Source organism: Enoplosus armatus, chromosome 10, assembly GCF_043641665.1.
Source record: "Enoplosus armatus isolate fEnoArm2 chromosome 10, fEnoArm2.hap1, whole genome shotgun sequence".
In the NCBI taxonomy this organism is placed as follows: Eukaryota; Metazoa; Chordata; class Actinopteri; order Centrarchiformes; family Enoplosidae; genus Enoplosus; species Enoplosus armatus.
In genome coordinates this window covers 7,397,126-7,421,890 of record NC_092189.1, presented here as the reverse complement: position 1 = coordinate 7,421,890, position 24,765 = coordinate 7,397,126, and the positions used below count along the sequence as shown (strand labels likewise).

The window sequence follows — 24,765 nt, the reverse complement described above, 5'->3', positions numbered from 1 at the left end:
TGTGTTTTGGAAACCATAATCTCTCAATCTGAGAATGTCATCGAGGTCAAAAGAGCATTGACAATCCACTTGTTTTAGAAGGAAGTTATTTCATGAAAGAGTCATAAAGTCACGTGCTGTTATGAGCTGTAATTGTCTATCGTTTAAACCACCTTGTTTAAGGCTTGGAGGACCAGTTAAACACCAATTATTCATTTCTTTTGTTGGGTTTCTTTTAACCTTCACTCTCTCATTTGCCAAAGAAATTAGACTATAAAAACTCTACATTTTATGCCCTCGGGGTTTCACATATTGTTTGCTGGAATGTTTTTGGGTCACATGAGATTATTCAGCCTTGTGTTTCTCTGCTGTTGATGTTAACGAGCTTCTGTAGTTCCACATATTCAATGGAGTGAAGCGCGTAAACTTGTTAAGCAAAAGTCCCTAAAGATCGTTTGAAAGTAACCCTGGGAATACTTAAAAAGGAAGAACAATTCACTGCTTGTTTTGGCACAATTGGATGTGTTTTGAACTTGTGCTAAACTCATGCCTGTCGGGAGGAAGGAAGAAGCCCTGCAACATTATTAGCATGCAGACCATGTATGCAAACATTCCTACCTTTGGCTCGTTGCTTTGCAACAACCTAATCCTTAGCCGGTCCTCTTTGTTTGCCTGCCTGAAGTCTAACTCTGACTTGCTCTCTTTTTCTCTGCCATTTTCCATTGTGCCGGTTCCATAAAATGTAGGCTGGTTAATATCTTATTACTGTAATTCAAGAAATGACATTAGGCACGCTGTTCTCTCCAAAAGTGTGGTTTAATTCAAGGAGCACCATATGTACTGACCAAATCACTCTGTATTTTAAACTCATCCTGTCAGGAAATGTATTTTAAATAAAAAACACACCTGTTTCTTCTTACTCACATTGTCATACGAGGACCTTCCTGCACAAATAGACGTCATTATTGGACTTCAGGTGAACCCAAGCCCAATGACAGGACACTTTCCATTATGCGCAGCTCAGATTGCTGCCATTGCCAGGCACATGACGGAAATCTTTCTCTCTTTCCTCTCGTCTCTCTCACCTGTTGCAGTTGGCTGCAGCAGCTGATGCTACACAAGCTGCAGCTGTATGACTTGTCTTTCGCTGCCCACCTCTGGCTAAACTGAGGAACAACACCATCATGATGGCCTTAACAGAAAAGAACAAAATCAACATGATGGCGCTCTCTTGTGGTGCTTTCAAGTCTGTTTGTGATTCATCGTGTGCTGGACAAAAGCACAAATAAACACGCAGCAAACAAAATAATATTCTTTATGTTTGAGTCATATCTTCCAGAGATACATAAAAACACATTTAGAAAAACATATCTTACAAGCACAGTGCACTGTAACAACCACAGAATATATTATATAAAAAGCACATGCTTTAAAGTCACTAAATCTCTGAGAACTCAACAGTATTGACATCGTCTTTCCTACAATAAATGCCATTTGGCTGGAACGTTGGAGTCAGTTTGCCAGTCAAGAGACATGTGACCAGATGAAGGAAATGTCAGAGAAGAGCATAAAGTGTCACTGGGATGTTATGTGTAGACGTTATCTAAATCCATGCGTTCACTGTGTGTGTCACCAGTTTCAGATGTATCTCTTACTGTGCGGTCAGAGGTGTTGTCCACGCTTACAGCTCCATCAGTGTTTATGCTAACAGTCTCTGTTTGGTCAATATCAGACTCATTGACATCTTTGTGAATAGGATCTGCATGAGCGTCTGTTTCTTTAGTGGGGGTGTTTTGTCCATCTTGAATATCAGAATTAGTGTTTTGGGCGTCTGTGTGTCTTGTGATGACAGGTATTTCACTGGGCATGCTGTGGTCAGTATCAAAGTCTGCATCTTTGTCATCTGTTTGATTCTGGCACGTTTGTAAAGTGTCAGAGGAGCTGCTGGAGTCTGAGATCTGCTCCTTCGCTGTGTCAAAGGACTCAGTAAAAATACTGTCACTGTACGACTGACTGGTGATGGTTTCTGCCTCAGACCCGGGGGCGTCCACAAAGGGGCCGTCTGGATCAGGAAGATTAATGTTGTGATCTTCTTTCCCGTTAGTATCTCGATTAGTGTCTGTTAATCTATCCTCTGTGGCTCCATGCATTATACAAGTCCTTGGAAATGAGTTATCTGCACATTTTTCATTTTCAGGTGTAAAAGTGAAAATGACGTTTCTCTTGACCAAACTTTCTGTCCGTTCCGTATCAGCATCAGAGTCCTTTTCCTTCTTTTGGCACGGCTCTGCATCCGCATCGTCCGTGTTTTCCTCTCCAACAGCAGCGCCTTCCTCTCCTGCCAGAACTCTCTTCAGACTCCAGGCTCTGTCTCTGTAAACTTGGCACAGCTGAGCGTCCGGCAAGTGGTTGCCGTGGATCTCGGCCAACTTCATGTACACCACGTACAGAGCCTCGGGGTTAGCGCGGTCCTCCAGAGCCGCTGCCAGAGCCAACTGGAAGTAGCCCACCGCATCAAAAGCATCCTGGAGAGGGTGCACAGAGCAGAGGTCAGAGCAGGCCTCATCTAAATTAAACATCTTCACATTTGAAGGCATGATTTTGATCGACACCATGTATGGTGAAAAGGCCACCAGATAAAGGTAAAGACAATGTTACTGTTGCTCTGCCAAAATCAAAACCATCTTTTTCATTAGGACCAGGGAAAATCAGAGCTTGGCTGAAATCAGGCATGCAATGGCTCACGGTCGGTGCCTTAAACCTACGTCACAAAACATTAATACCAATTACTAATACCAAAGATTTAGTTGATTTACCAAGTTAGCCCATGTATAAAAATACCTGTCAATTAATATGTAAGTGATTTCAGCAAATCTCATTTGCATTATATTTTAGATTTCAACAGAATGTTTATTTGAGGCACATACTGTATATATTCTGTTTGCACAGAAATATATTTGTCTCCTGCACCTTCAGTTTGTGTAGAGTGAGGTTGCCCAGTCTGCAGTAGACCTTGGTGTAGTAGCGAGCCTCCGTAGGGTGCTGCAGGACGGGCGGGCAGAGGGACAGGGACTTGAGGTAGTAGTTTTCTGCCATCTCATACTGTTGCAGGCTGTAGTAGACTGTGGCCAGCCGGTGATAGGCTGTCCTCTCATTCACATGCACACCTGAGGAAAAACAACAATAGTCTCTGTTAACACAGTGGCTCTAAGTCAGCTACACTACGGTTACTGCAGCTGGCTTTACATTATCGTTCATTAACAGTCATAAGGCACCGATTCTGCTGTAGGCCATGCTTGTACCTGTTTTGCTGGCGATCTGAACAGCCAGCATTGCGTACTGCAGAGCCTCCTCCTGCTCTCCCTGGTTCATTAACAGCTGTGTCAGTTTACTCAACAAACGGTGCTCTGAATGGATGTCCTTGATGCTCCGTGCAAATGGCAGACTGCCATCCTGAAACCAAATATGAAATGGAATCAGAATGAAATTTACTACAGTTTATCATAGAAAATACTGCATCATGTCATTGTAGCTTTCAGACTGACAAAATAAATTACAATGTATTTTATTGTGCATCCTCTCACCCTGTAGAAAGGCAGTGAAGCCATCTGGTTCCTGTGGCCTTTAAAGTAGACGTCTCCTGCTTCCTCATAGATGCACATGGCAAAGTGAGGATCATTCATCCTCAGGGCTGTCTTCACTGCTGCCTGTCAATCAAATGGTATTGTCAGTCAATATTTTGTTTTATACATAACATTACAATGTGAGACTTTCTCCCCCCCCCCTCACCTGCAGGTACATGTCAGCTAGCTCGTCCTCCTGGATGAGGTAATAGATGCGTCCCACCTGTAGCCAGGTCTCTGACTCTTCCTCTCTCTTGCCCAGATCAATAGAAATCCTCAGACTCTGCTTGGTGTAGTCCAGAGATTTACGAGATGATCTGCAATCCAAGATCCAGAATTGAGACTGTTCCTCGAAAAACCAAAGATATTATGGAAAAGATGGATAGAGAATAAGAGTGAGAGGGCAAGGAGAAGCAGAAACTCACCTCTCGGTGTTGAGTGAGAGATAGAGGCTGCTGAGGATTTCCAGATACTCTCCCTCCAGCCTCTTGTCCTTCAGCTCTCTGGACACCAACACACAGTGCTCATAGTAGACGATACTCTGGCCATACAGCAGCATGTCGGCATACAGCCGACTCAGCACCTTGGCCACCACCATCTGACCTATGAGAAAATACAGCAAATATGTCACTTATTGCTCCTGAGACTAAATACACTGTGATATGTTATATACATTATAATATTGAATATAAACTATATGTAGTAGAGCCTGACCTTTACTGTATATATTGGCATGACTGATATTATTGGCCAATATTAGCTTATCACAGATATATTAGTATCAGCATATAAGTAAGAAATTACAGTATAAATATGATATATTTTAGATTGTTTAGAAACTTTGTTGCCATTACATCATTTGTCCACCAGGGGTGTGTAAAATGTCCCGCTCAGCACATATCATATCACTGTTTGTGTTAAAAAATAGAAAATAAGCAGGTATATTTCTATATAACTAGTGCCAAGAGTTAGATTAAAGTTAGCTTAGCTTCACAAAATGAATGGAAACAGGTGGAAACAGCTAGCCTGGCTCTGTCCAAAGCCACAACTAGTGGTTTTTACAGTTATAGTTTTGTATGGATTAAATTAACAAGATAATACATGTTTATTAGTGAGCTTTAGATGTGCTGGTAGGCTAGCTGTTTCCCCCTGTTTCCAGTCTTTGAGCTAAGCTAAGCTAAGTGGCTGCTGTACGAGAGTTGTATCAATCTTCTCATCTAATTTTTAGCAAGAAAGCGAATTAGGGTTTTTCCCAAAATGCCAAACTATTCATTTAATGTGTCAACATGTACTCACTGTGTAGGTTTCTGGCATGTAGTGCAATTAGTAGACCCATTTCATAACAAGCCCGGATGTCGTGACTCTTCCCTCTGTCTTTGTAGCTCCGCCCCAACCAAAGGTAGGTCTGAACATGCTCCTCGTCTGTGGGGCTTTCCCAGAGCTCCAGAAAAAGACACAGGGATCTGGTAATACAATCACATCACAATAAAATATCTGTAAACTCTTTCTACATTTGTTTAGTAAGAGCTTCCCTGGGGGAAACAATAAGACATAAGATATCTGACCTGACCAGGAAGCGTTCTGCTACACAAGAAGCTCCCACATCCAGTGCCAGACAGCCCAGGTTGGCCAGTGCCAGGGCCTGGTTCCTCTGGTTTCCACTTTCCCTGGAGATTAACAAGGCAGAGTGGAGATGCCAGCCTGCCTCTGGGATGCGACCCTGTCGCCTCAGACACAGAGCCAAGAGGTTGTGGATCACTCCTCGCTGCGTGGGACTGTCTGTGCCCTGGAGAGAGATGTACCCACAGAGGCACTGATTACACATGATATTCATATAGTGGAACCAAGTGCTTCTACAAAAGTTGATGTGCACTTATACAAGTGAACAGCAGTGCTTGCTGTACCTGGAGTGATGTGAGCAGTGGCTGTAGGATTCTCTGGGCCCCCTCAGCCTGGCCCGTCAACACCAGCAGCCACCCGAGCAGCACAGAGGCCTCAAAGCCCTCCTCCTCATTGATGTGGCCTCCTGTCTCCACAGCTTGTTGAGCACAGCACACTGCCTTATCTAGAGCATCGTACTGCTGGTAGACCGAGGCCAAGCCCTGGCACAAGTCCCTCTGGGTCTTCATGTCCTCCCCTTGCTCGGCTATAACCAGGGCCTGCTGGAGGTAAACCACAATCTGGGCAGGGAGCAGGGAGGTTCCTTCCTTCCAGCACGGGTTCAGGCGAACAGAGTTCCTGATAAACAACTCAATCCTCTGGAAAGCATCATGGAGGGAGTGGTCTTGTCTTGAGTCCAGGCTCAGGGAGGCCAGCACTAAGTAAGGCATGTATTTACGATGATAGAGCCAGCTCAAGAGCCAGTTGAGGTCCACAGGAACTATGGGGCGCCCCTCTGCGGCAGAGAGCGTTGCTGAAAGGAACTGGAGTCGCTCAACAAAGGGAAGGGCATCGTCAGTCTTCCTGAGACCCAGGAAGAGGCTGGACATGAGGTAGCAGACGCGTGCCTCCAGGTGTTTGTCACCCATCACCACTGATCTCCTCAGGAGCAGCTTCAGCAGCTCAACCTCGTCTGTGGAGGTGAAGGAGTGGCAGGGGAGACAGAGGAGGAGGGCGCTGGCCTTCTCCAGAGTCTGGGGCAGTTTTTCCGTCATGCGCTGCTTCAGGTAGATAGCGGTGAGGTTTGTGAAGAGAGCGACGAGGAGCGGCGTGTCAGAGAAACTGTCCACACGAACACTGAGGGCCTCCTCATAGTACACTCGTGCCTGAAGAGAGGAGGAAACATATATGTAGAAGCTGATTTGAAACAGATGTAGACTGCAAAGACAATTCATCAAATATTTAAGAAGGCCTCAGTAAGCAGAATGAAAGTATTATAACCTTCTTTTGTTTAATGCCTATTGCACATTATTATGTTCACTTCATTTCACTTTATTGTCCCTTCAAGGGAAAGTCACCCTGCAGCAGCCATTAAAAACACAGTAGATCCATTTTATTACTATTACCTACAATAATAATTATCTCTTTAAGGAGGAAAAAAGCACATTAACATACACACAGCACACATATTAATGCTAGAAATGATGTACAAACCTGGGAGAGCTTTAGCTTCCGGGCACAGAGTCTTCCCAGGAGGAAACATGCCCGTCGATGTGCCCAGTGCATGCCCATCCTCTTGGCACACTCCCTGACGCTCTCCAGGTGCCCCGACAGCTCGTCATCAGTCTTACCACTGAAGGTCACCCACAGGAAGGAATACTTCAGGTCATACAGGGGCAGGAAGTCCTCCTGGAAGACACAACAAACAAAAGAACTAAGGAGAGTCTCTTGACAGGCTTCATGTGACTGAGACAAATGTGAATATCCTTTTTAAAGCTTAAAACAGATTCAAGTTTCAAACCTGAGATTTGAACCTGAAAGTGAAAGTTATCAGTTAAAAGAAAAATACCTGAATTGTGGTTTGATGGTGGTGCTAGACAGATAATTATAAACATTAAGTGACTTACCTGCTGGGAAATCTTGATCACGATTGGTGACAAAGACAATGCTGGCACATTTCATGATTGTCTGTCTTTGCGCTGCCAAATTAATTTACGTATTACAACCAAATGCTCGTAGTTATCAGGAATTTGTTGATAAGTCATAATACAGTAAAAGCATGCCAATGTCTTTTCATATATGGTGGCAATTGGAGTACTGTAAGTAAAAAGATTGTTTTAGAGACCTGAAAATGTGAACCTACATTTCTTGACATCTTAAGGCTATTAGCACATAGACATAAAATAGAAAATAAAGGAAGAAAGAATCAAAAGCTTCTGTTGCTTTGCCTCTGTGCTTGGCCCTATAACGAATACATCAATGAACAAACTGGGACTCTGCTGACCTGGAAGTGTTCGCAGTTGAGCAGGGTCAGTGTGGGGTCACTGAGCTCCGAGTCCTCCCCCTCACAGCTGTTGTCCTCCAAGAAGAGAGGTGGGTCTTCCTGGAACTCATCCATTTCTCTGAATGTGTCTTCCAGGGTGAAGGACAGGCGCTCGCCCTCGTGTGGCAGAGGATTGTGGGAGTGAGAGAGGGACAGACGAGGATGGGAGTAGGAGAGAGAGGTGCGAGGAGAGGAGTGGTACGGTGGTGTCCCTCCACTCCTCTCAGACACGACGCTCTGACGGGTGCTTGTGGAAATATTACGATCTGGGAAGAAGATAGATACAGTAGTTTAATCATTTTTAAAACAGTTTGAATGCATTAAGCTCATAAAGAGCTTAAATTGTTAAGCATTACCATGTTTTGGCCGATTCCTGATGTACATGAAGTCAGTCTCATCCAGTCTATCTGGAGACACACAAGGTAAATCAATTTAAGCCTCAATTTTCCAGCTGGGGATAAAAATGGAAACATATCTTTCCCCCAGAATGAATCACTAACAGTGCCTCTATTTAGGAAACAAACAAGTAGCTGCACACCAAAGCAAACATGACCTATATTTCAGTTATGGCTCAGTGGCACAACCCCTCCCTTTTCCCCTAACCGATAAATAGTATAATATATCTTCGGCCTGTTGTTCCTTTACCGAGCCTGTATACAGAGCTGATGTCAGACGAGAAGAGTCTCTCCAGCAGGCCGCCGTCACTTGGCTCAGAGCTACACGGGTTAACCTGAGCCAGACTGGCCCTCTCCTCCTCGGTCAGAAAGACCAATTGTCCGTCTCTGTGCGAGGGAGACAAAGGCAGCATTATCCCTTCTGCCGTCTCCCCGGCCTCCTCAACCCCACCCACTCTGTCCAGACTGCAGATACGCTAAACAGGATTTCATAAAAGATTAGCACAACTCTATATACAAGAGGTAACTGATGTGGATTTGATCAAGATAGAGTGCTTTAAAGTTGAAATGACGCACGACATCATCAGACCAGTAAGCAAGCCACGCCATGCATTACACAACTAAAAAAACTGAACTTCTTACAGGGGTATGGTGTCCAGAGGCTTGACATGGGCCTTGTGTACGAAACCAGTGTGACCCGTGGAAGTGTGTGTTCCTATGAACACGCCCAGGCCTCGCACTAGTAGACCCTGGATCTCCACAATGTCACCTTGACTCAGCTGAAGCTCATCTGGGCCCACTGGACTGTAGTCAACCACTGCGACACAGGAACCCGTCACTGAGGAGTTGGATGAGGAGTATGAGATTATTGGGACAAGCAGAAGACACAAGAGTTTTGAGGTCAGTATGTTAGAACATTGACTGATCAATGATGGTAAGAAACTGACAGCATATAAAAAAATAAAGTTTAAAGCTTTAAAAACATATAATCATATTGGTATTGAGCCACTGTGGCTGTGCTGATCCACAGTGGATCAGTTAGATATTATCTTCTGTCTTCGTAACCAGTAAAATTACTGACTTCACAAACACAATGTAAGGTTGAGTTTTACTTGATCTCTACAATAGACATCCAGGAATTGAACTAACATACTATTCCATCAGATTGCATGCAGAGACATAACAGCCATGAGTGTGTTTGACTTCGGATAAGTAGGGAAATGCCTTCAAATACAGTTTCTACTACAACCACCTGTCCATTTAAAGCAATATTAGTTGATCCTATTTTGGCCACTTGGGGGCAACAAGTTGTAAAGACAAGTTTAAAATATAGCCAACGTGTTTGCAAACGAACGTCGTGTTTGGAGCGACCCCTCTAACATTATCACATTGTCATTTCATACATTGTTGATATAAGAAATATCGATTATGGCCGCTACAAAGTAAGAATTTTAATGTGATTATAGGATCTTTCATTCTGATGGTATAGGTTTTTGTTTTTAGAAAAATGAAACAATTGTGCAGTCTATGTGTTGCTTTCAGCCAGTTCATCTCAGCTTCCCATGGTCAGATTAGTGGAAGTGTTGGTTTTAAGTATCTATGTGAGTTCAGTGTACTGTATGAGAGTAAACTGTACAGGATGTTGTATGTGTGAACTTGATGGTAGATGGTTTTACCGATAGAATGTTCAAATGCTTCCTTTTCTGTTGGAGAGCATCCAGCGTTGCCTGGGTACTTCCTCAGGAACCACCTGACCAAACAGGAAGTGTACTTTAACAAAACCATGCCAACTCATGCGCACAAATGTCCACCACCTGTAGTGCTGCTCTGCTCATTCAACCACACATTTATGACAGTAGTATGTGATAATAAGACTACTGCTTTGAGTGTAAATCACAGAAGTGGCTCATTTGAGGAACGCAGAGTGACTCACTGGTAGAAGGGGTAAGGCAGCGGCTGCATGGCGTTGACCGGGACCAGGCCGTGGTTTCCTGTGGAGAGCATGGTGCCCTCCCACATGTTGTCCTGCCCCGTGTCCCTTACCATCAGCAAGTCATTCTTCTTGAAGGACAGCTGTTCCTCATCTTCCTCATCCTGCTCACTTCTTGTGAATAGTGCCTTAGCAAAGAAGGACCCTGCACAGAGAGTGGTCCATTAGTAGACAGACACAAACCCTCACGCAGACGTGCAGACAGTACAAATAAGCATGTGAGAATCCAGACATGCAAAGTGCTTTGAGTCAGCAGTTTTTGTGATGGTAAAAGTCACCACACTTAAGTTAAAGATCAGCAAAAGTGCTTCAGCTGGTGCGCCCTCATTCAGTCACTGGCAAATGATGGATGTTTTATATCCCCCTATTAAGTTAATGTAATTCTCGTCACTATTTGCTGGCACTGCAGTCCTATTATACATTTCCGTGAAGCTTTTTTTGCCTAGGGGAAATGTTCAGGAGAAAGTTTGTGTAGACCAGGCCAGAGGAAATCAATATACATTCTTGGAGGGAAGTAGTATAATGGTTTTGTTTTATCAGACTTATGTTATAATGCATTGGAAATTAGAGAAAATTCAGTGATGTCCAGTTTTAACTTAATATGCTTGTACAATAAGAAAAAAGCAGTTGTGGCCATAAATGTAAATGAGATCATAACTCTGACTTCTAATGACGATAAGACGTCCATTGCTATAATTTGTCCAAAGTCATGTGGGGCAGCATAGTCCTTAAGCTTTTGTAGTGTTAATTGGGGTCAATAAAAGTGGATTAAAAGTAATGGGATCAAATGGCAGCTGCGGTCAGGTGCTGTATAATTACAGTGACAAGATTCGAGACACTTCAGACAATAAATACCGCAAATCTTGAGAGAGTTTTCACAGGCAAGACAATCTCACATTTTAACTTCAGAAGTATGTATGCATCTAGAATCAAGGGCAAATGATGCTGCAGTATGAGTATGTAGAAAGCACAGTCTACAATGTTTTGAGGATGATCAGTCATTTGACAGACTTACTGAGCTTCCATAAAATGACAGAGCGCAACATTACTGACCCTCCTGGAGTAAAAGTCCGAGGTAGAGGGTGGCCAGATGTTCCTCGTCCACAGTTACGTTGATCTCCAGGTCACTGAGCAGCTCCGGGTCCAGCCAGACGGACTGATCACACAGGAAGTTCTCCAAGCAGCGAGCCACATAACCTGGGACACGGCACATGCAACTCAGATACAAATGCTACTAATAAACATCAACCTTCTGATACAACTATGATGATAATAAGAATAAAATCAGTGTAATAAATGCATAAATAGGGGGAAACCCTAACCCTAACCCTAAAGCAAAGAGCCATTCACGTGTTAAATTTGGAATAAAAATGACTGAGAAAATATGTTTTCAGGGCCCTTAAGGTATAAAACATTGTTTCTTACCTAATGCTAGGTACGTTGAAAACTTCCAGATTTCCTCCACAGTCTTGAATGTGATTACGAAGCTATCCTTCTCGGCATGGACAGACACCAGACGTGCAGACAAGTCCTGCAGAAACAAAGTCTCATGTTTCAGTCACAGAACATCCCTCTATCTCCATAAAGTGCACCAATACATATACAGCATAATATATCATATTGCATGAAATGGACTCTTATCACATCATGATGCACCTTATTCTCCATGATGATATCAGAAGGTTGGAGTAGTACAGTAATGCCTCAGTAATGTCCGCACTGTCAGGTCTGACTGTCACTCACTTTAAAGAGCTGGATGACGTCCTGGCTGTTGCTCTCCACCACTCGGAGTCGGGTGCGCAGCGCCTCCTGTAGGGCCCGGTCAGGATCCACGCTGGAGCGCCTCCGCCCAGTGAACAACAGCACGATTTCTAGGCAAAAAGACAAGAAGAATGCTGTGATTAATCACTCTCGTTTGTTTCTTCTAGTGGAATAATGTGGAATATAAACAAATCCAATGCAAATGAGCTTAGAAGAACAATTATCTTAGAGAACAGAAGAGATGACTTATCATCTATTGTCCAACAAATAATATATTCATTATCCTTTTGTTAATTCATCATACTTGCACAAATAAGTTGCCGTACATTTCTGGCTGAGTAAAAGGTAAAACTGAGACAGAAATGAAATAGTCTGCAAGAGACACAAAACTTTCAAGAGTTTATTAAAGATTTTCTGAAAGAGCTCATATTTCAGTGAGATGCTCTGTGAGTACAATGCTGGTCCCCGGAGGAATAACAAAGCTATTAAGGCCTCTTATTGGACTCTCAGTGTGGCCATTTAAATCCATTTGAGAGGAAGAACCTGGGGGAACGTGATGGATGGAGGCAAACTGCTGAGTCAGTAAATATTAGTAGACAGAGAAATGTGCTTCATCAGTATACATAAATATAATATGCATGGGAAATGCTTCTTTGTATAAAAGGTAAGTAGTTTGGATTGGTTAAAGTAAAAAAAAAAGTTTCAGAAGAAACATGCTACAAGGCAGGCAATGGACAAAAGCAGCATTAAATGTACCTGAGGAGAATTTCTCTCCCAGTGACACAGTACTCCCTTTAAGGAAGGCCTCCTTCTTCTTCCAGTAGCTGTCAGGCTCCACCCCTCCTTCACCTGATTCCACCACTGGGCCGTCCTCCTCCTCACCTCCACCTCAAAGAAGAAACAAAGTCAGGAGAAAGTTTAGATTGTCGTCTTTTCTGGTTCAATGCCAAAAGGAGAGCATGCATGACTTTTCTTTATGAAGGTAGAAGACTCAATCCATTGTTGGTTAAGCCAGTGTTTCCCAAACAGCATATGGTATTTAGGGTGATAAAGACAGGTGTGTAGTATGTGGAAACAATTTTATCAAAAGGGTCATCAAAAGGCCTGTTCAAAGTAAGCTGCAATTACAGTGCAAGTCCCAGAGAGATTTAACTGGAAATGTTACCAGATGACACAAAATGGCAATCACTGAAAACACATCTGTGGTCAGTTTGTAGTGATATGGTACATGTTCAACATATGAATTAGAGCGGTGGTTCCCAAACCCTTTCTGATGTTCCCCAACAGATGAACTCAAATGTTCCATCATTGACACCACATATCATATATTCCAAATGTGTTTGTTTCATTTAAACTGGATGTCATTTAACACTGTTAAATAAAAGTGGATATTGTTACAATATCTATTTTATGAGCAAGGCAAGTTTATTTGTATAGCCCATTTCAAACACAAAGGCAATTCAAAATGCTTTACCTAATGCAGTAATGTATTTTTGTTAATCATAATCTTTATTTCTCTATTTAGATGAGCTACTTCACAGTCTTACCCCCTGGCAGCGATAGAAGTAGCCCCTGGGGTAATGTCCCTCTGGTGGGGAATCACTAACTTAGAGTAGTCAGTAAGTTAGTTTTCTCTCTCTCTCTCTCTCTCTCTCTCTATATATATATATATATATATATATATATATACGTATATATATAGCACATAAACAGGATCGAAGTTCATTTCGAAGCCTATAAATATCAGCCAGATGGATGCATATAATAGCTGGCTATGGCAGTAAAGTGGTGACGGGCTTCCCCTGGTTAGTTCCATTGTGCAGGGAGGATGTCCCAAACACTTCCTCAGTTTGTGACCACACAGACGGCAGCACAGCTCAAACGAGCCTCGTGATGTTTGTGCTCCAAACTAACAGAGTAATAATATGATTTCAGATTGATAAAGTTGGACAGTAGTCTACCTTCAGTCATGATGTAATTTCTTGAGAAGTGTTCATTTGCTCCCCCAAGAGTATATGGTGGTTCCCTCCAAAGAGCATCCAGCTCAGCAGGAGAGATGTCTGTGAGGAGGGAAACAAATCAGTTCATGGACCTGAAAAAAACACATTTAGTCTCCTTTATGTTCTCTTTGAATCCTACAGTAATCATCTAATACTTCAAAAGTTTTTATACCTTTCAAATATCAGATCAACGCATCTTAAAGAAATAGTTTGTCAGTTTGAGCAATACACATATTTGCTTTCTTGCCAAGAGTTAGAGGGGAAGATTGCCACCACTCTCACGTCTGTACAGTAAATATGTAGCTTAGCTTAGCATAAAGACTGGAAACAGGGGGAAAGCCTACCAGCACATCTAATTCTCACAAATTGACATGCTATACTATAAAAACCAGAGTGTAAAAATTACCATCTTGGCAAGAAAGGAAAATAAGCATATGTCCCAACATGATGAAAAATGGCTCCTGGGTATGGGGGAGAGTTAATGTCACAGGAGGAGATGGGTGAGGAAGTTTACACTGGAATTGCCAAGTTCAAGCCATTGGTTAGTGTGAGCAGTTATCAGGGTTTCAGGGAAAACAATGACGTTGAACACACACACAGGCCCGGCATGGACACACAGCTGCACTGACATCAGAAAAACCTTCAGGCTCGCACAGCTGCCCTGCCCCTGACTCCTCCACTTTTATGTCAGCACGGTCACATGTTCTCAGCTATACAGTCAGACTCCATTTAAAATGAAAAGGGAAGACACTGTTAACCCAGTTGTGACAAAAGTAACAAAAAGTAATCATTTTGATGAAAAAATGCCACTTTTCTTCCATGCTTTGTCAGTGCAAAACCACAACAGAACAGTATTATCTTGATGCAAAGCTTTCACAACAACACAATGGGGCGCACAACTTAGCAACACAATGCAACATGACATTAGGCCGAAGAGGACAACAGCCTATTCTTTTCCATCTTACAACACAGAGCACAGTTAGCACCAACAGGACTGCTTGAGTCAACGCGAGCACAGTCATGCTGCCACAGTACAGAAACACACCATGCCCTGTTTACCTTCTTGGCTAAGTGTGTTACCCATGTGGTGTGTGGACCTATGCTCCTGTCTATCTGAGTGTAGCTGTCTGTCTCATGACGGTACAGCAGTAGCACAGAGAGCGGGCTGGGACAGACCTGTGAAGGAGGAGAGGCAGGCTTTGATGAATGGTCCACAGCAGGAGGAGTTGAGCAGCGGTCTGCAGCAACAAGACGCCATCCGGCCCATGAGTCGGCAGCTCCCAGAGATCAATGCCATCCCATCAGTACCCCCCAGCCTCTTTAACAACAACTAACTCTCTTCCTCTCTGTTGGACAAGCCCCTGTTTCCCTTCCTATTTCTGTATTCCCTTTCCTGTCCTGCTCAGTCTGTCTTCCCACCAGTTAGTGTACTCTGGATGTGTCTCTTCTGTCCCTCTGCAAACCTTATCTCTTCTTCCTCTCTATCTGTCTGGGTCTGCCTCTCTTTGTAATTCCTGTGTCTCTTGCTGTCTCCATCTCCCTCCTCCCACCAGCCTCTCTCTCTCTCTCTCTCTCTCTCTCTCTATCTCTCTCCAGTAGCTGCCCAGTCAGTCAGTGAATGCACAAAGCACTCTCTGCGATTGGTATGAGTGTGTGTGTGTAGGGGGGCAGGCCTCTGTGAGAGTTTCCCTGTGTGTTCCCTATAGTATGTGTGTGTCCGTGTCAATGAAAATATGCACAGAATGTTTGTCACAAAGACAATGTGTGTGTCTTCTCTGTGTGTTTCTAGGAGAACGTATTGCTGAGCCACTGTAAGGCAATGCCACACAGGCTGCAAGGTTACAGCGAGGGGGGTGGGAGTCGCCCAGTGGCATAGATCGAGGATCACTTTATCCCCATCACACAGTTCGACACAACTCTGCTCTCTGCCTTCAGATGGGTAACAGACGGATGATGTGACATGAAGACACCAGGACAACATCACTGTAAAGTCACCATGAAGAAGAGAATGGGGATCCAAGATGGAGATTAGATGGTGAGGGAGTCCATGAATGTTTTGACTGTTCAAGGCGTCATCATAAAGAAGGATGTGTAGGCCACTACTACAAAATATGATGCCATGGGAAGGTCAGAATCATTGAGCTCATGTGACCCTTTACCATGTGAGAAGGAAATAGCTTATAACGCAGCAATGGCTCCCTTCAGAGTGTGAATTTCTTAGCATCCTTTAAAAGAGGAATAAAAGAAACTCGTGATTTTGCTACAACACACAGAGCGTGGGGCCTCTGGTGGAGGTAAACAGGCGTAATTGGCCAGTAATACTCCGGCACAATGTGTTCACTCGGGCGTTACCGAAATGCCCCAGTCGTGCCAGATTTTAAAGCTGTGTCAGGCGTGGTGCTCCTGATCTTGGTATGTCATGATGATGTATTTCTGACAGTGCCCATTAATGTGTAACAGCCAACTTCAAACAAATCTCTTTATTTAGAGACACCTTCAAAGGGATGCACAGAAAGGAAACTTTAGAAAGGAATTACTGTATATAAGTCCATTTGAAAGTGGAGGAGACAATATTTTTCTATTTTAAGGATTTTTAGGATTTCCCCACAGATTTTTGCTCAGGAGCTGTATGCTCAGATAAATGTAAAATTAAAGGGTTCAGATTGAGCTGTTTTGTGTGAAGGCTGCTGGTTCTCAGTGGTGAAATGGCACTTCACCAGTGGTGGAAGAAGTACTCCGATTTTTTACTTAGGTAAAAGTAGCAATACCACAATGTAGAAATACAACAAGAAATATTTACAAGTAAAAGCTATGAATTAAAAATATTATCTAAAGTAAAAGTTGTGAAGGCTGAAAAATGAAAAAAAAAAAGAATAATCAAAAATGAAGCAGCAGAGGCCGAGATGTCCTGAACTGTAGCCCCTTGTATGAGTCATGCCCCCCAAAACCCTGGATACCTGGATACCATTTCCCATAATGCTACTTGATAGCATTTTTCATTAGACCCTCCCTGCCTAATAAATTCCCACATCTTTCAAACTCCGCATCCCAAGTTTGCAACACCTTACATATGACGTCTAATGCTGCCATTCTTAGTCTGGAGGCCATATTTCATTCTTACCCAACAGGAAAAACTCCTGGATCTCTGAGTCTCTGCAAGATAAGACTTTTAAACTTCTCTACAAATGACACACAACAAGAGGGCAAACCAACTGGTTTGATTTTGTGATGGAAACAACTTCATGTTACAGTGCAGAGGGAGAGATGCTCTCCCAACAATGATACATCATGTGACTTCTGTCACCACTGATCCACTGATCACGGAAAACAAATGCATGAAGTTTCTTCCCCCTTTGTGCCCCGATCGTTCCGCTGCTTCGACACGCTGGAGAGGCTGATATCCTTGTCAGACACCAGTCTCTTCATCATGTTTATGTGGCGGCTGAATGGTCCTGATTGAATCTGTCCGTGTGTATCTTGTGAGGCAGAAAACTGTAAACAGGCCAAAGGCGTGTCAGGGCATATCCTCACACTCTTCACACTCCCCTGCTAGCTTCTCATAGTGCAACAGATTCTGCCTAATCTAATAAACACAGGCTGCTCAAGGCTGATGTGTGCGGTCACATGCTAGGCCATTGTTAGCGCCAGAAGCTGCACAAGGGGCAGCAGTTGTCAATAAAAACAATGTAATCTGATGATGCTCCATAAGTCTCAATATCCTCTTTACTGAACACCTGTTGATCTACCTATTGTTTCCTGCCAGCTGGAGAGACAAAACCCTCCCTCCTCTGAATGACTGCACACTGCAGACAGCATTACATAAAGTCTCAAATAAACAATATATGATTAAAGACATGCTACGCCACAAACACAGCATGTATTGCCTGTAATGACAGGGGTTGACGAGTCTAGTGACCACATACCATCAAACCACAGCAAAAGCATGTACTGCAATTGTGACACCCGGCGGTCCACGACAATAGCATTCGTCCTAATAAGAAACATATGGTGTCAGCAGTGTCTGTCTGGCTGTGTTCGAATGCATGCCAAGCAGGGGTTGTTTGGGTTGTTTGTGACCGTGTATGCACAATCTGGGTTTGCAGATTTGGAAAATGTGGTCCAGGAGTTCGCGAGAGAGTAATATGAGACGGGGCTACGGTCTCTAAGTTTAGACTAACCCCCTGTTAGCTCACTCACATGCCTGTGTGTCTAGGACAGAGCTCCCCGCAGGGAGATTCCCACACTTTTATTAGAAATAGAGACATAAGAAGACTCTAGATTGTCATGTATAAGTCAATTTGTCTGCTCTTCAGGAGACTTTGGAAGCACATTGAATGAGGAACTGCAATCACTACCTGACACTACCTGCTGTCCATTTAAAGCTTTACTGCCCATCCTATATTCTGTGGAATGACAGCAACACTGTGGTTATGTGACTAAGTACAAAGTACAGCAGTGTCTGACCTGCTAAACAGAAGAAGGTTTACGACACAGTGAGACTCAGAGAGCAGTCAGACGTATTAAAAGCAGGAAAAAAACAACATCTCTTACCTCTGTGTTGCTGCCAGCTCTGCTCTCTCAATTCATTCCTCATGTGCGTGGTAGAGTGTCTCTGTATCTATGTATTTGTGTGTGTGTGTGTGTGTGGTTTCACCATTTAACTGGTGAATTGCATCTCATGACAGCTGCCAAAACTGCCGTCATTCTCCACTGTCAGCTCAAAAGCACAGGAGAGGAAAAAACAGAAAAAGAAAGTACGAGTTTGTAAGTGAGAGTGAGAGTGTGTGTGTCTCTGTGTGTGTGTGTGTGTGTGCGCGCCTGTGAGCGCTACAGAGGCTGTCCCAGACAGCATGTCACTGACTGAGGAAGTTTTTTATTTTTTTTGCTGTTAACTCCTCCCATCATTTCTTTGGGACAAGGGTAAAGCCCCCCCCTTCTCTCTCTCTCTTCCTCACTCACCCCTATCCCCACACACACACACACACACACACACACAAACACACACACACTTCCTCTCTCCGTCAATATTTGAAGACGTGTGAGCCTAAAAGAAGATTGAACCAGTGGAAAAGAGGTCAGGTTATAATTACATTTTACTCTGTCATAAAGGCTATTAAACGCTGGCCACTTTGTGACACCTCTTCCCATTTAGCGTAGCCAGAGTACAAGAAGTCTATTTCCTCATTCCACAACACCAGTCGCACCAGTTTGGTTTGACGCACCCGCAGACAGGAGACAAGGAGATTAAAGGCACAAACAGTCAGCTGGTTTGTACAAATCATACCTGAGAAATCACTCGTCTTCATTCCAAAGGCGTAGAGCCTTCACAGTCCTGCCCATCCATTCACACACACTGTCAGCATTCCTCTACGTGTACCGTAACTCCTGAAAATGTGAAGTGTTTACCCTCATGTGCTACATGACAATGCAAAGTGCACGACCTCTCTCTATCATTGACACTTTTTCACTTTCTGGGGCACGTCCGTCCCTGGAGTATCTATGTGAGGGGAGATAACACTCCCCTGGCCAGCGTTGCTTTGGTTTCTTGTGTGGGTTCTGTTTTTTTTTTCACTGCTTAGTTAAATATAAACTCTGGAACTGATTGTGTACCCCCAGCCCCCAGTGCACCGTGACAAAGTCACCCTGAGCACAGAATATCAGCCCTGCACTGCACATGTGATCATGCAATTGGCTATGCAAGGCTGCAGGACACAGACCATTTATTCTGCTCTGTTTGCAAAAGTGTGTGTGTGTGTGTGTGTGTGTGTGTGAGAGAGAGAGAGAGAGAGAGAGACAGACAGAGAGAGAGAGAGAGAGAGAGAGGGAATGTGGGTGTATTGAGTAGCAACAAATTAGAAATAGACAGGAATGGGTGGAGATGGCAGCGTAGCATTAAAGGGTGGATGGTAGATTATGTATGTGTGTGTGTGTGTGTGTGTGGGTGTACTTTCCCTAGGCCATGTGGCTGGACAAAGGGCAAGGATTGTGAGGGTTAGTGAAGAATGCAGCATACTGCTGATCAGTGCTACTGATAGTGGACACATGGCCAAAGTGTGACTGACAAACAAAAGACACACACCTGAAAAACACTGAGTGGATGATCAGGCCATACAATCTGGGCATACATCAGGACAGCGGCACAAACATGATCATGTGTTCATGAGCAGCTCATAAAAAAGCATCATTTGTGCTGTTTTATACTTACTTGATGTACTTCAGGAAACTGTTTCCATCAGAAGGCGCAGAGTGGTGTCAGCAGTGTGCAGGTTTATTCCAGTAATAACGGGGATGTTTGCCTTTGTTGTAGATTAGAGGGCGCTGGCGACAACACTGTGTTGACCCGACGGCCTCCTGCCCCGCTGCCTTCACTGCACAGGAAGGCCAGCTTCCTGTTTTTCTGCCCCATCGGTTTGGAGGACAAAAGCACAACGCAGGATTGACACAGGAGCATAATCAGCACCGGGCATACGTCAGGCCCACAGGGCACCCACCTACGTAGTGTCTCACCCACACACACACACAGGGCACCCACCTACGTAGTGTCTCACCCACACACACACACACACAGGGCACCCACCTACGTAGTGTCACACCCACACACACACACAGGGCACCCACCTACGTAGTGTCTCACCCACACACACACACACACAGGGCACCCACCTACGTAGTGTCTCACCCACACACACACACAGGGCACCCACCTACGTAGTGTCTCACCCACACACACACACACACAGGGCACCCACCTACGTAGTGTCACACCCACACACACACACACAGGGCACCCACCTACATAGTGTCTCACCCACACACACACACACAGGGCACCCACCTACGTAGTGTGACACCCACACACACACACACACACACAGGGCACCCACCTACGTAGTGTGACACCCACACACACACACACACACACAGGGCACCCACCTACGTAGTGTCACACCCACACACACACACACACACACACACACACACACAGGGCACCCACCTATGTAGTGTCACACTCACACACACACAGGGCACCCACCTACGTAGTGTCACACCCACACACACACACAGGGCACCCACCTATGTAGTGTCACACTCACACACACACAGGGCACCCACCTATGTAGTGTCACACACACACAGGGCACCCACCTACGTAGTGTCACACACACACACACACAGGGCACCCACCTGCGTAGTGTCACACCCACACACACAGGGCACCCACCTATGTAGTGTCACACTCACACACACACACACAGGGCACCCACCTATGTAGTGTCACACACACACAGGGCACCCACCTATGTAGTGTCACACACACACACACACACAGGGCACCCACCTAGATGAAGATGGTTGATTTAAGGGAATCATTATCCTTCATAGCACTGATACAGATCATAATCAGCTTTGACCTGGGCCAGGTCGGTAAACATACTGTAGTAAACATGTAAAATCACTGGCGTCCAGGACACGTATCACATGGCGTGATTTGATTTACCATTTAAGCAACATTAAGAATTCTTTGTTATAATGAACACAAAAGCTGGCACATACAACCTTAGATTATGATTTATGCTGGCTACACGGTGAAAAGACGTCACAAGTTTTTGAATTGCTTTTTATCATTTGTAATCCATTTCTCTTTCAGTGAAATCCTTCCCAGCAGTTTTACAAAGCTCCCTGTAGAAACTGAGCACCAAACTGAGTGAGGGAGTAAAGTAGATTAAAGGACAAAGAGAGAACATCTTGTACAACCATTGAGCTCCAGAACCAAAGAGGTAAGACAGTGCAGGGCAACAGAGACAGAGAGAGAGAGAGAGAGGCGCCTCTCACATCCCGCCATTGTCCAGCTTCCTCCAGGCTTCAGATCCAGGGCTTCCTCAGGACACGGGACGAGGCAGTTGGTTACTTTAATAAAAACAGCACACGCACATAGTGCAAAGGGTAGACCATACCAAAATATCAGTGGTGGAGAAAGTACTCAGATCCCTTCCTAAAGTAAAAGCACTAACCCCACACTGGGAAAGTACTCCAGTACAAGTAAAAGTCCTGCATTGAAAGTCAGGAAAATGTAAAAATACTCAATGCAGAAAAATGGCCGCAATTAACTATCGTTTCAGCTGTACCTGTATGTACTGTTGGGTAGTTAAACTTAAAAGCATCATATTTTATGAGCTCTTCATTTGTAAAGTAACTAAATCTGTGAGATAAATGTAGTGGAGTAAAAAGTACAATATTTCCCTCTGAAATGTGGTGGAGTAGAAGTAGAAAGTGGCATGAAAAGAAAATTCCTAAAGAGTACAGCACTGGAGTAAATGTACTGAGTTACATTCCACCACTGCAAAATATTATCAAGTGTGCTCAGTCAGACCCGACCCTATACAACAGTGACGAACTGAAATGCACTTCAGAAAAAAGCCCACTAAGTTGTATGTTATTTGTTTTCAAGTCCAATAAGTTTTCCTATTGATTTCTCTGCAGTGTTGAAGTCCTTTAATTTGTCGGCTCATTGACTTTTGACGAACTTCAGTTGCTTTTAAAGGTGATCTAACTTGACTAATGACTGAGGCTGCTTTGGAAACAGGATGGGTGTTTCACCATTAGATGGAGGTCTTTCCACATTAATACCACTAAATCTATTGCATGCCAAAACAACACTGAGTCAGAATGCATGACAAGTGTTTGAGCAACTCAGACCTACAGTGTGAAGTCTGGCATGAAGTTACAGGCCAGTTGAGGCAATTACTGTGACTCTACAGTACAGCCAAACACAGGGGAGGATGTGTGTCAACAGTTTAACAATTAACCTCTCTCCATCAACAACAGCTCCACTGTACATAATCCAATTAACTAATTTGCTTACGTCGACTTTCCAGAAGAGGGCGGTGTCATAACAGTTTTAGCAACAAGCCCTGCCTAGCACTGCAAAAAACACCAACAAGTCGTTTCATAGAGCCTCTCCAGAGTCTCTGAATCGATTTGTTCCAAGTGTTCTTTGTAGTTGTCTTGAAAGGTTAGTGATCCGTATTGTCCTGCCCCATTTCAAATCACTTGACTCATTCTTAAATTCATTTAAAACGCTTCCGACATTGAGAATCTTTGTGTGAGCCCGCACATCGTGTGAAAAATGAATTAAGACTGAGACTAAAGACTTTAGAACACTTAACACTTCTTGCAGTGTGATGTAGGCTACAGTGTCCCCAAAGCCTCCTCAGCAGCCCGGAGTGACGTCGCTCAACCCAGGATAAAGACAGAGAGCAGTCAAGTCGCCCACAGGTAGGCAGAGCGATACCGGAAATATGAAAACTTTACTTTCACAATAAAATCACTAAAATGTGGTCGCTGTCACTCGGCCGCAAGATCCAGGTGACATCAAGTAGGCTGCTGATTGACACTTTTATACAAGGACATATCTTGTGAAAGCTACAGTACAGCCTATTTGGTGTGACCTCATATAGTTGTGCTTCGACAAATATATGTTGAAGCTATAATTTGTAAAAACTGAAGCTCGAGTCTGTCTGCTGTCCAATGGATTGAGCTGATTTGGCATGTAGGAGAAATAAATGATAATAGTATTAGTGTTAACATCCTATTTCATGCACGCTTAATCGCTTAATAACATTTTAAACTGATGTTTTGTAAATCAACTAGAGGAATGTCATGTTCCTCTTCGAATCTGCTTAAAGTAATTTTCAACTCTCTACATACCACCTTAACCTAATAATAATAATACATTTCACTGTGATTGTACCTCATATGATTACATATGACAAATAAACTTGATTGATTGATTGAATTAATAATGAATGCATGGCCAAATGTAACAAATGAATGTGTAAATTAAATGAGAAACAGGTAGCCCTTATAATCTACTTCATTTCGAAGATATTTTGAAATTAAGGTGATTTTAAGGGGTTTAGTTTTGGTCTTTTGCGTACCCCTTAGGCCCTTACCCTAATAACGAAATTAAATTAATAGATTTCTCAAATATATCATATGAATGTTTGAATTAAGGAAAAAGTAATCTTAAAATCTATTTGAATAGTCAATTGAGAGCCTCTAAAATGATGTGTTATGTGATGTGTTTTAATGGGTTTTGTTTTTGCCTTTTCAAATTAGGGTATCTCTGCTAATCAGGGTAAATCAGGATACATCAAGTGTATTTGTATTTAGTTTTGTTGTAATTTGAACACTTAGATTGGCCAACAGAAAATCACTTCATACCAGAATCACTTGACTCATTTTATTGTGAAAGTGAAGGCCGGAACAGGTGTGCTGAGGCCGTGTTGACAGCGCGTGAGAGGCGCGCGGTGACAGCAGCAGCGGCAGGGAGAGCGCGGCGGAGCTGGAATCAGCCAGGAGCGAAAATGTGAAGGTGGAATCCGACTGAGCAGCATTGTGTTGTAACTGGCGGCTGTTTCTCTGGGAGAGACAGAAAACACGCACAACAGTCCCACACAGCAAGAGCAGGAGCTTTATTTTGGATCTTAATAATCAGTGGAAATACCCTCGCTTTCTTTCGCTTTTTTCCTTGTCTTCTACATTTTTGTATACCTCTCTCTGGCTCTGTCCACCTTCTCAGAGATTGACTGGCGGCAGTGTTGCGGAGAGTGAGGAGCATCATTTGCGTTCACTGGATGTTCGTTTTTAATTACATTTCCATTTGGAAGGAGTAAACTGCCCTGCTCCGGAGATTTCCCCCTCGATTCATGGGATTATTCCCGACGAAGACGCTTTGTTTCAGATAAGAACACATTGTTGGGCATCATGAGTTCCAGTGGTAAGTCCATTCTTTGCGCGCTTTATCTCTGCACTTGAAGCGCAAGAACAATGCCTATAGATGAGAGCAGAGAGAAGAACTACCATTGAACAATAGTAGCCTTTATGTGATGGTAGAGCCTTCAGAAAGTCAATTTAAATAAGGTTGAAATCAATATTTAACCCACTTCACCTCAATTTACCATAATATTCAATTTCATTGCTATATTTAAATGTGATTTTCATGTACACCTTTCCAGGAAAAACTCATGTGAAACAAGCCTCTGCAAATAATGTGGCCCACGCTCTGCTAATAGACTTGGAGCAGGTTTAGAGA

At 43.6% G+C, this 24,765-nt stretch overlaps 1 protein-coding gene across 1 annotated transcript; it reads right to left on the bottom strand.

Moving 5' to 3' along the window:
- Nucleotides 1–1,280: 1,280 nt before the first annotated feature.
- On the bottom strand, nucleotides 1,281–18,475 carry sh3tc2 (SH3 domain and tetratricopeptide repeats 2). The gene is made up of 22 exons (XM_070913478.1): nucleotides 18,222–18,475; nucleotides 13,632–13,730; nucleotides 12,427–12,558; nucleotides 11,653–11,780; nucleotides 11,335–11,440; nucleotides 10,963–11,106; nucleotides 9,853–10,054; nucleotides 9,596–9,669; nucleotides 8,562–8,757; nucleotides 8,170–8,306; nucleotides 7,881–7,931; nucleotides 7,486–7,790; nucleotides 6,696–6,890; nucleotides 5,507–6,367; nucleotides 5,168–5,388; nucleotides 4,899–5,065; nucleotides 4,028–4,205; nucleotides 3,769–3,919; nucleotides 3,564–3,686; nucleotides 3,282–3,432; nucleotides 2,950–3,146; nucleotides 1,281–2,504 (listed from the first exon to the last, which is right to left on the bottom strand). Exons 1-22 carry the CDS (start codon nucleotides 18,262–18,264, stop codon nucleotides 1,566–1,568), a joined length of 4,800 nt encoding a protein of 1,599 aa, XP_070769579.1. The 5' UTR covers nucleotides 18,265–18,475; the 3' UTR covers nucleotides 1,281–1,565.
- Nucleotides 18,476–24,765: the final 6,290 nt, after the last annotated feature.

Coding starts and splice junctions, on each gene's coding strand:
- sh3tc2 (XM_070913478.1), bottom strand. CDS start 18,264: ATGAGGAATGAATTGAGAGAGCAGAGCTGGCAGCAACACAGAG. Junction 3,920..4,027: donor CTCTCACTCAACACCGAGAG/GTGAGTTTCTGC, acceptor CTTGGATTGCAG/ATCATCTCGTAAATCTCTGG. Junction 3,687..3,768: donor TAGCTGACATGTACCTGCAG/GTGAGGGGGGGG, acceptor TTTGATTGACAG/GCAGCAGTGAAGACAGCCCT.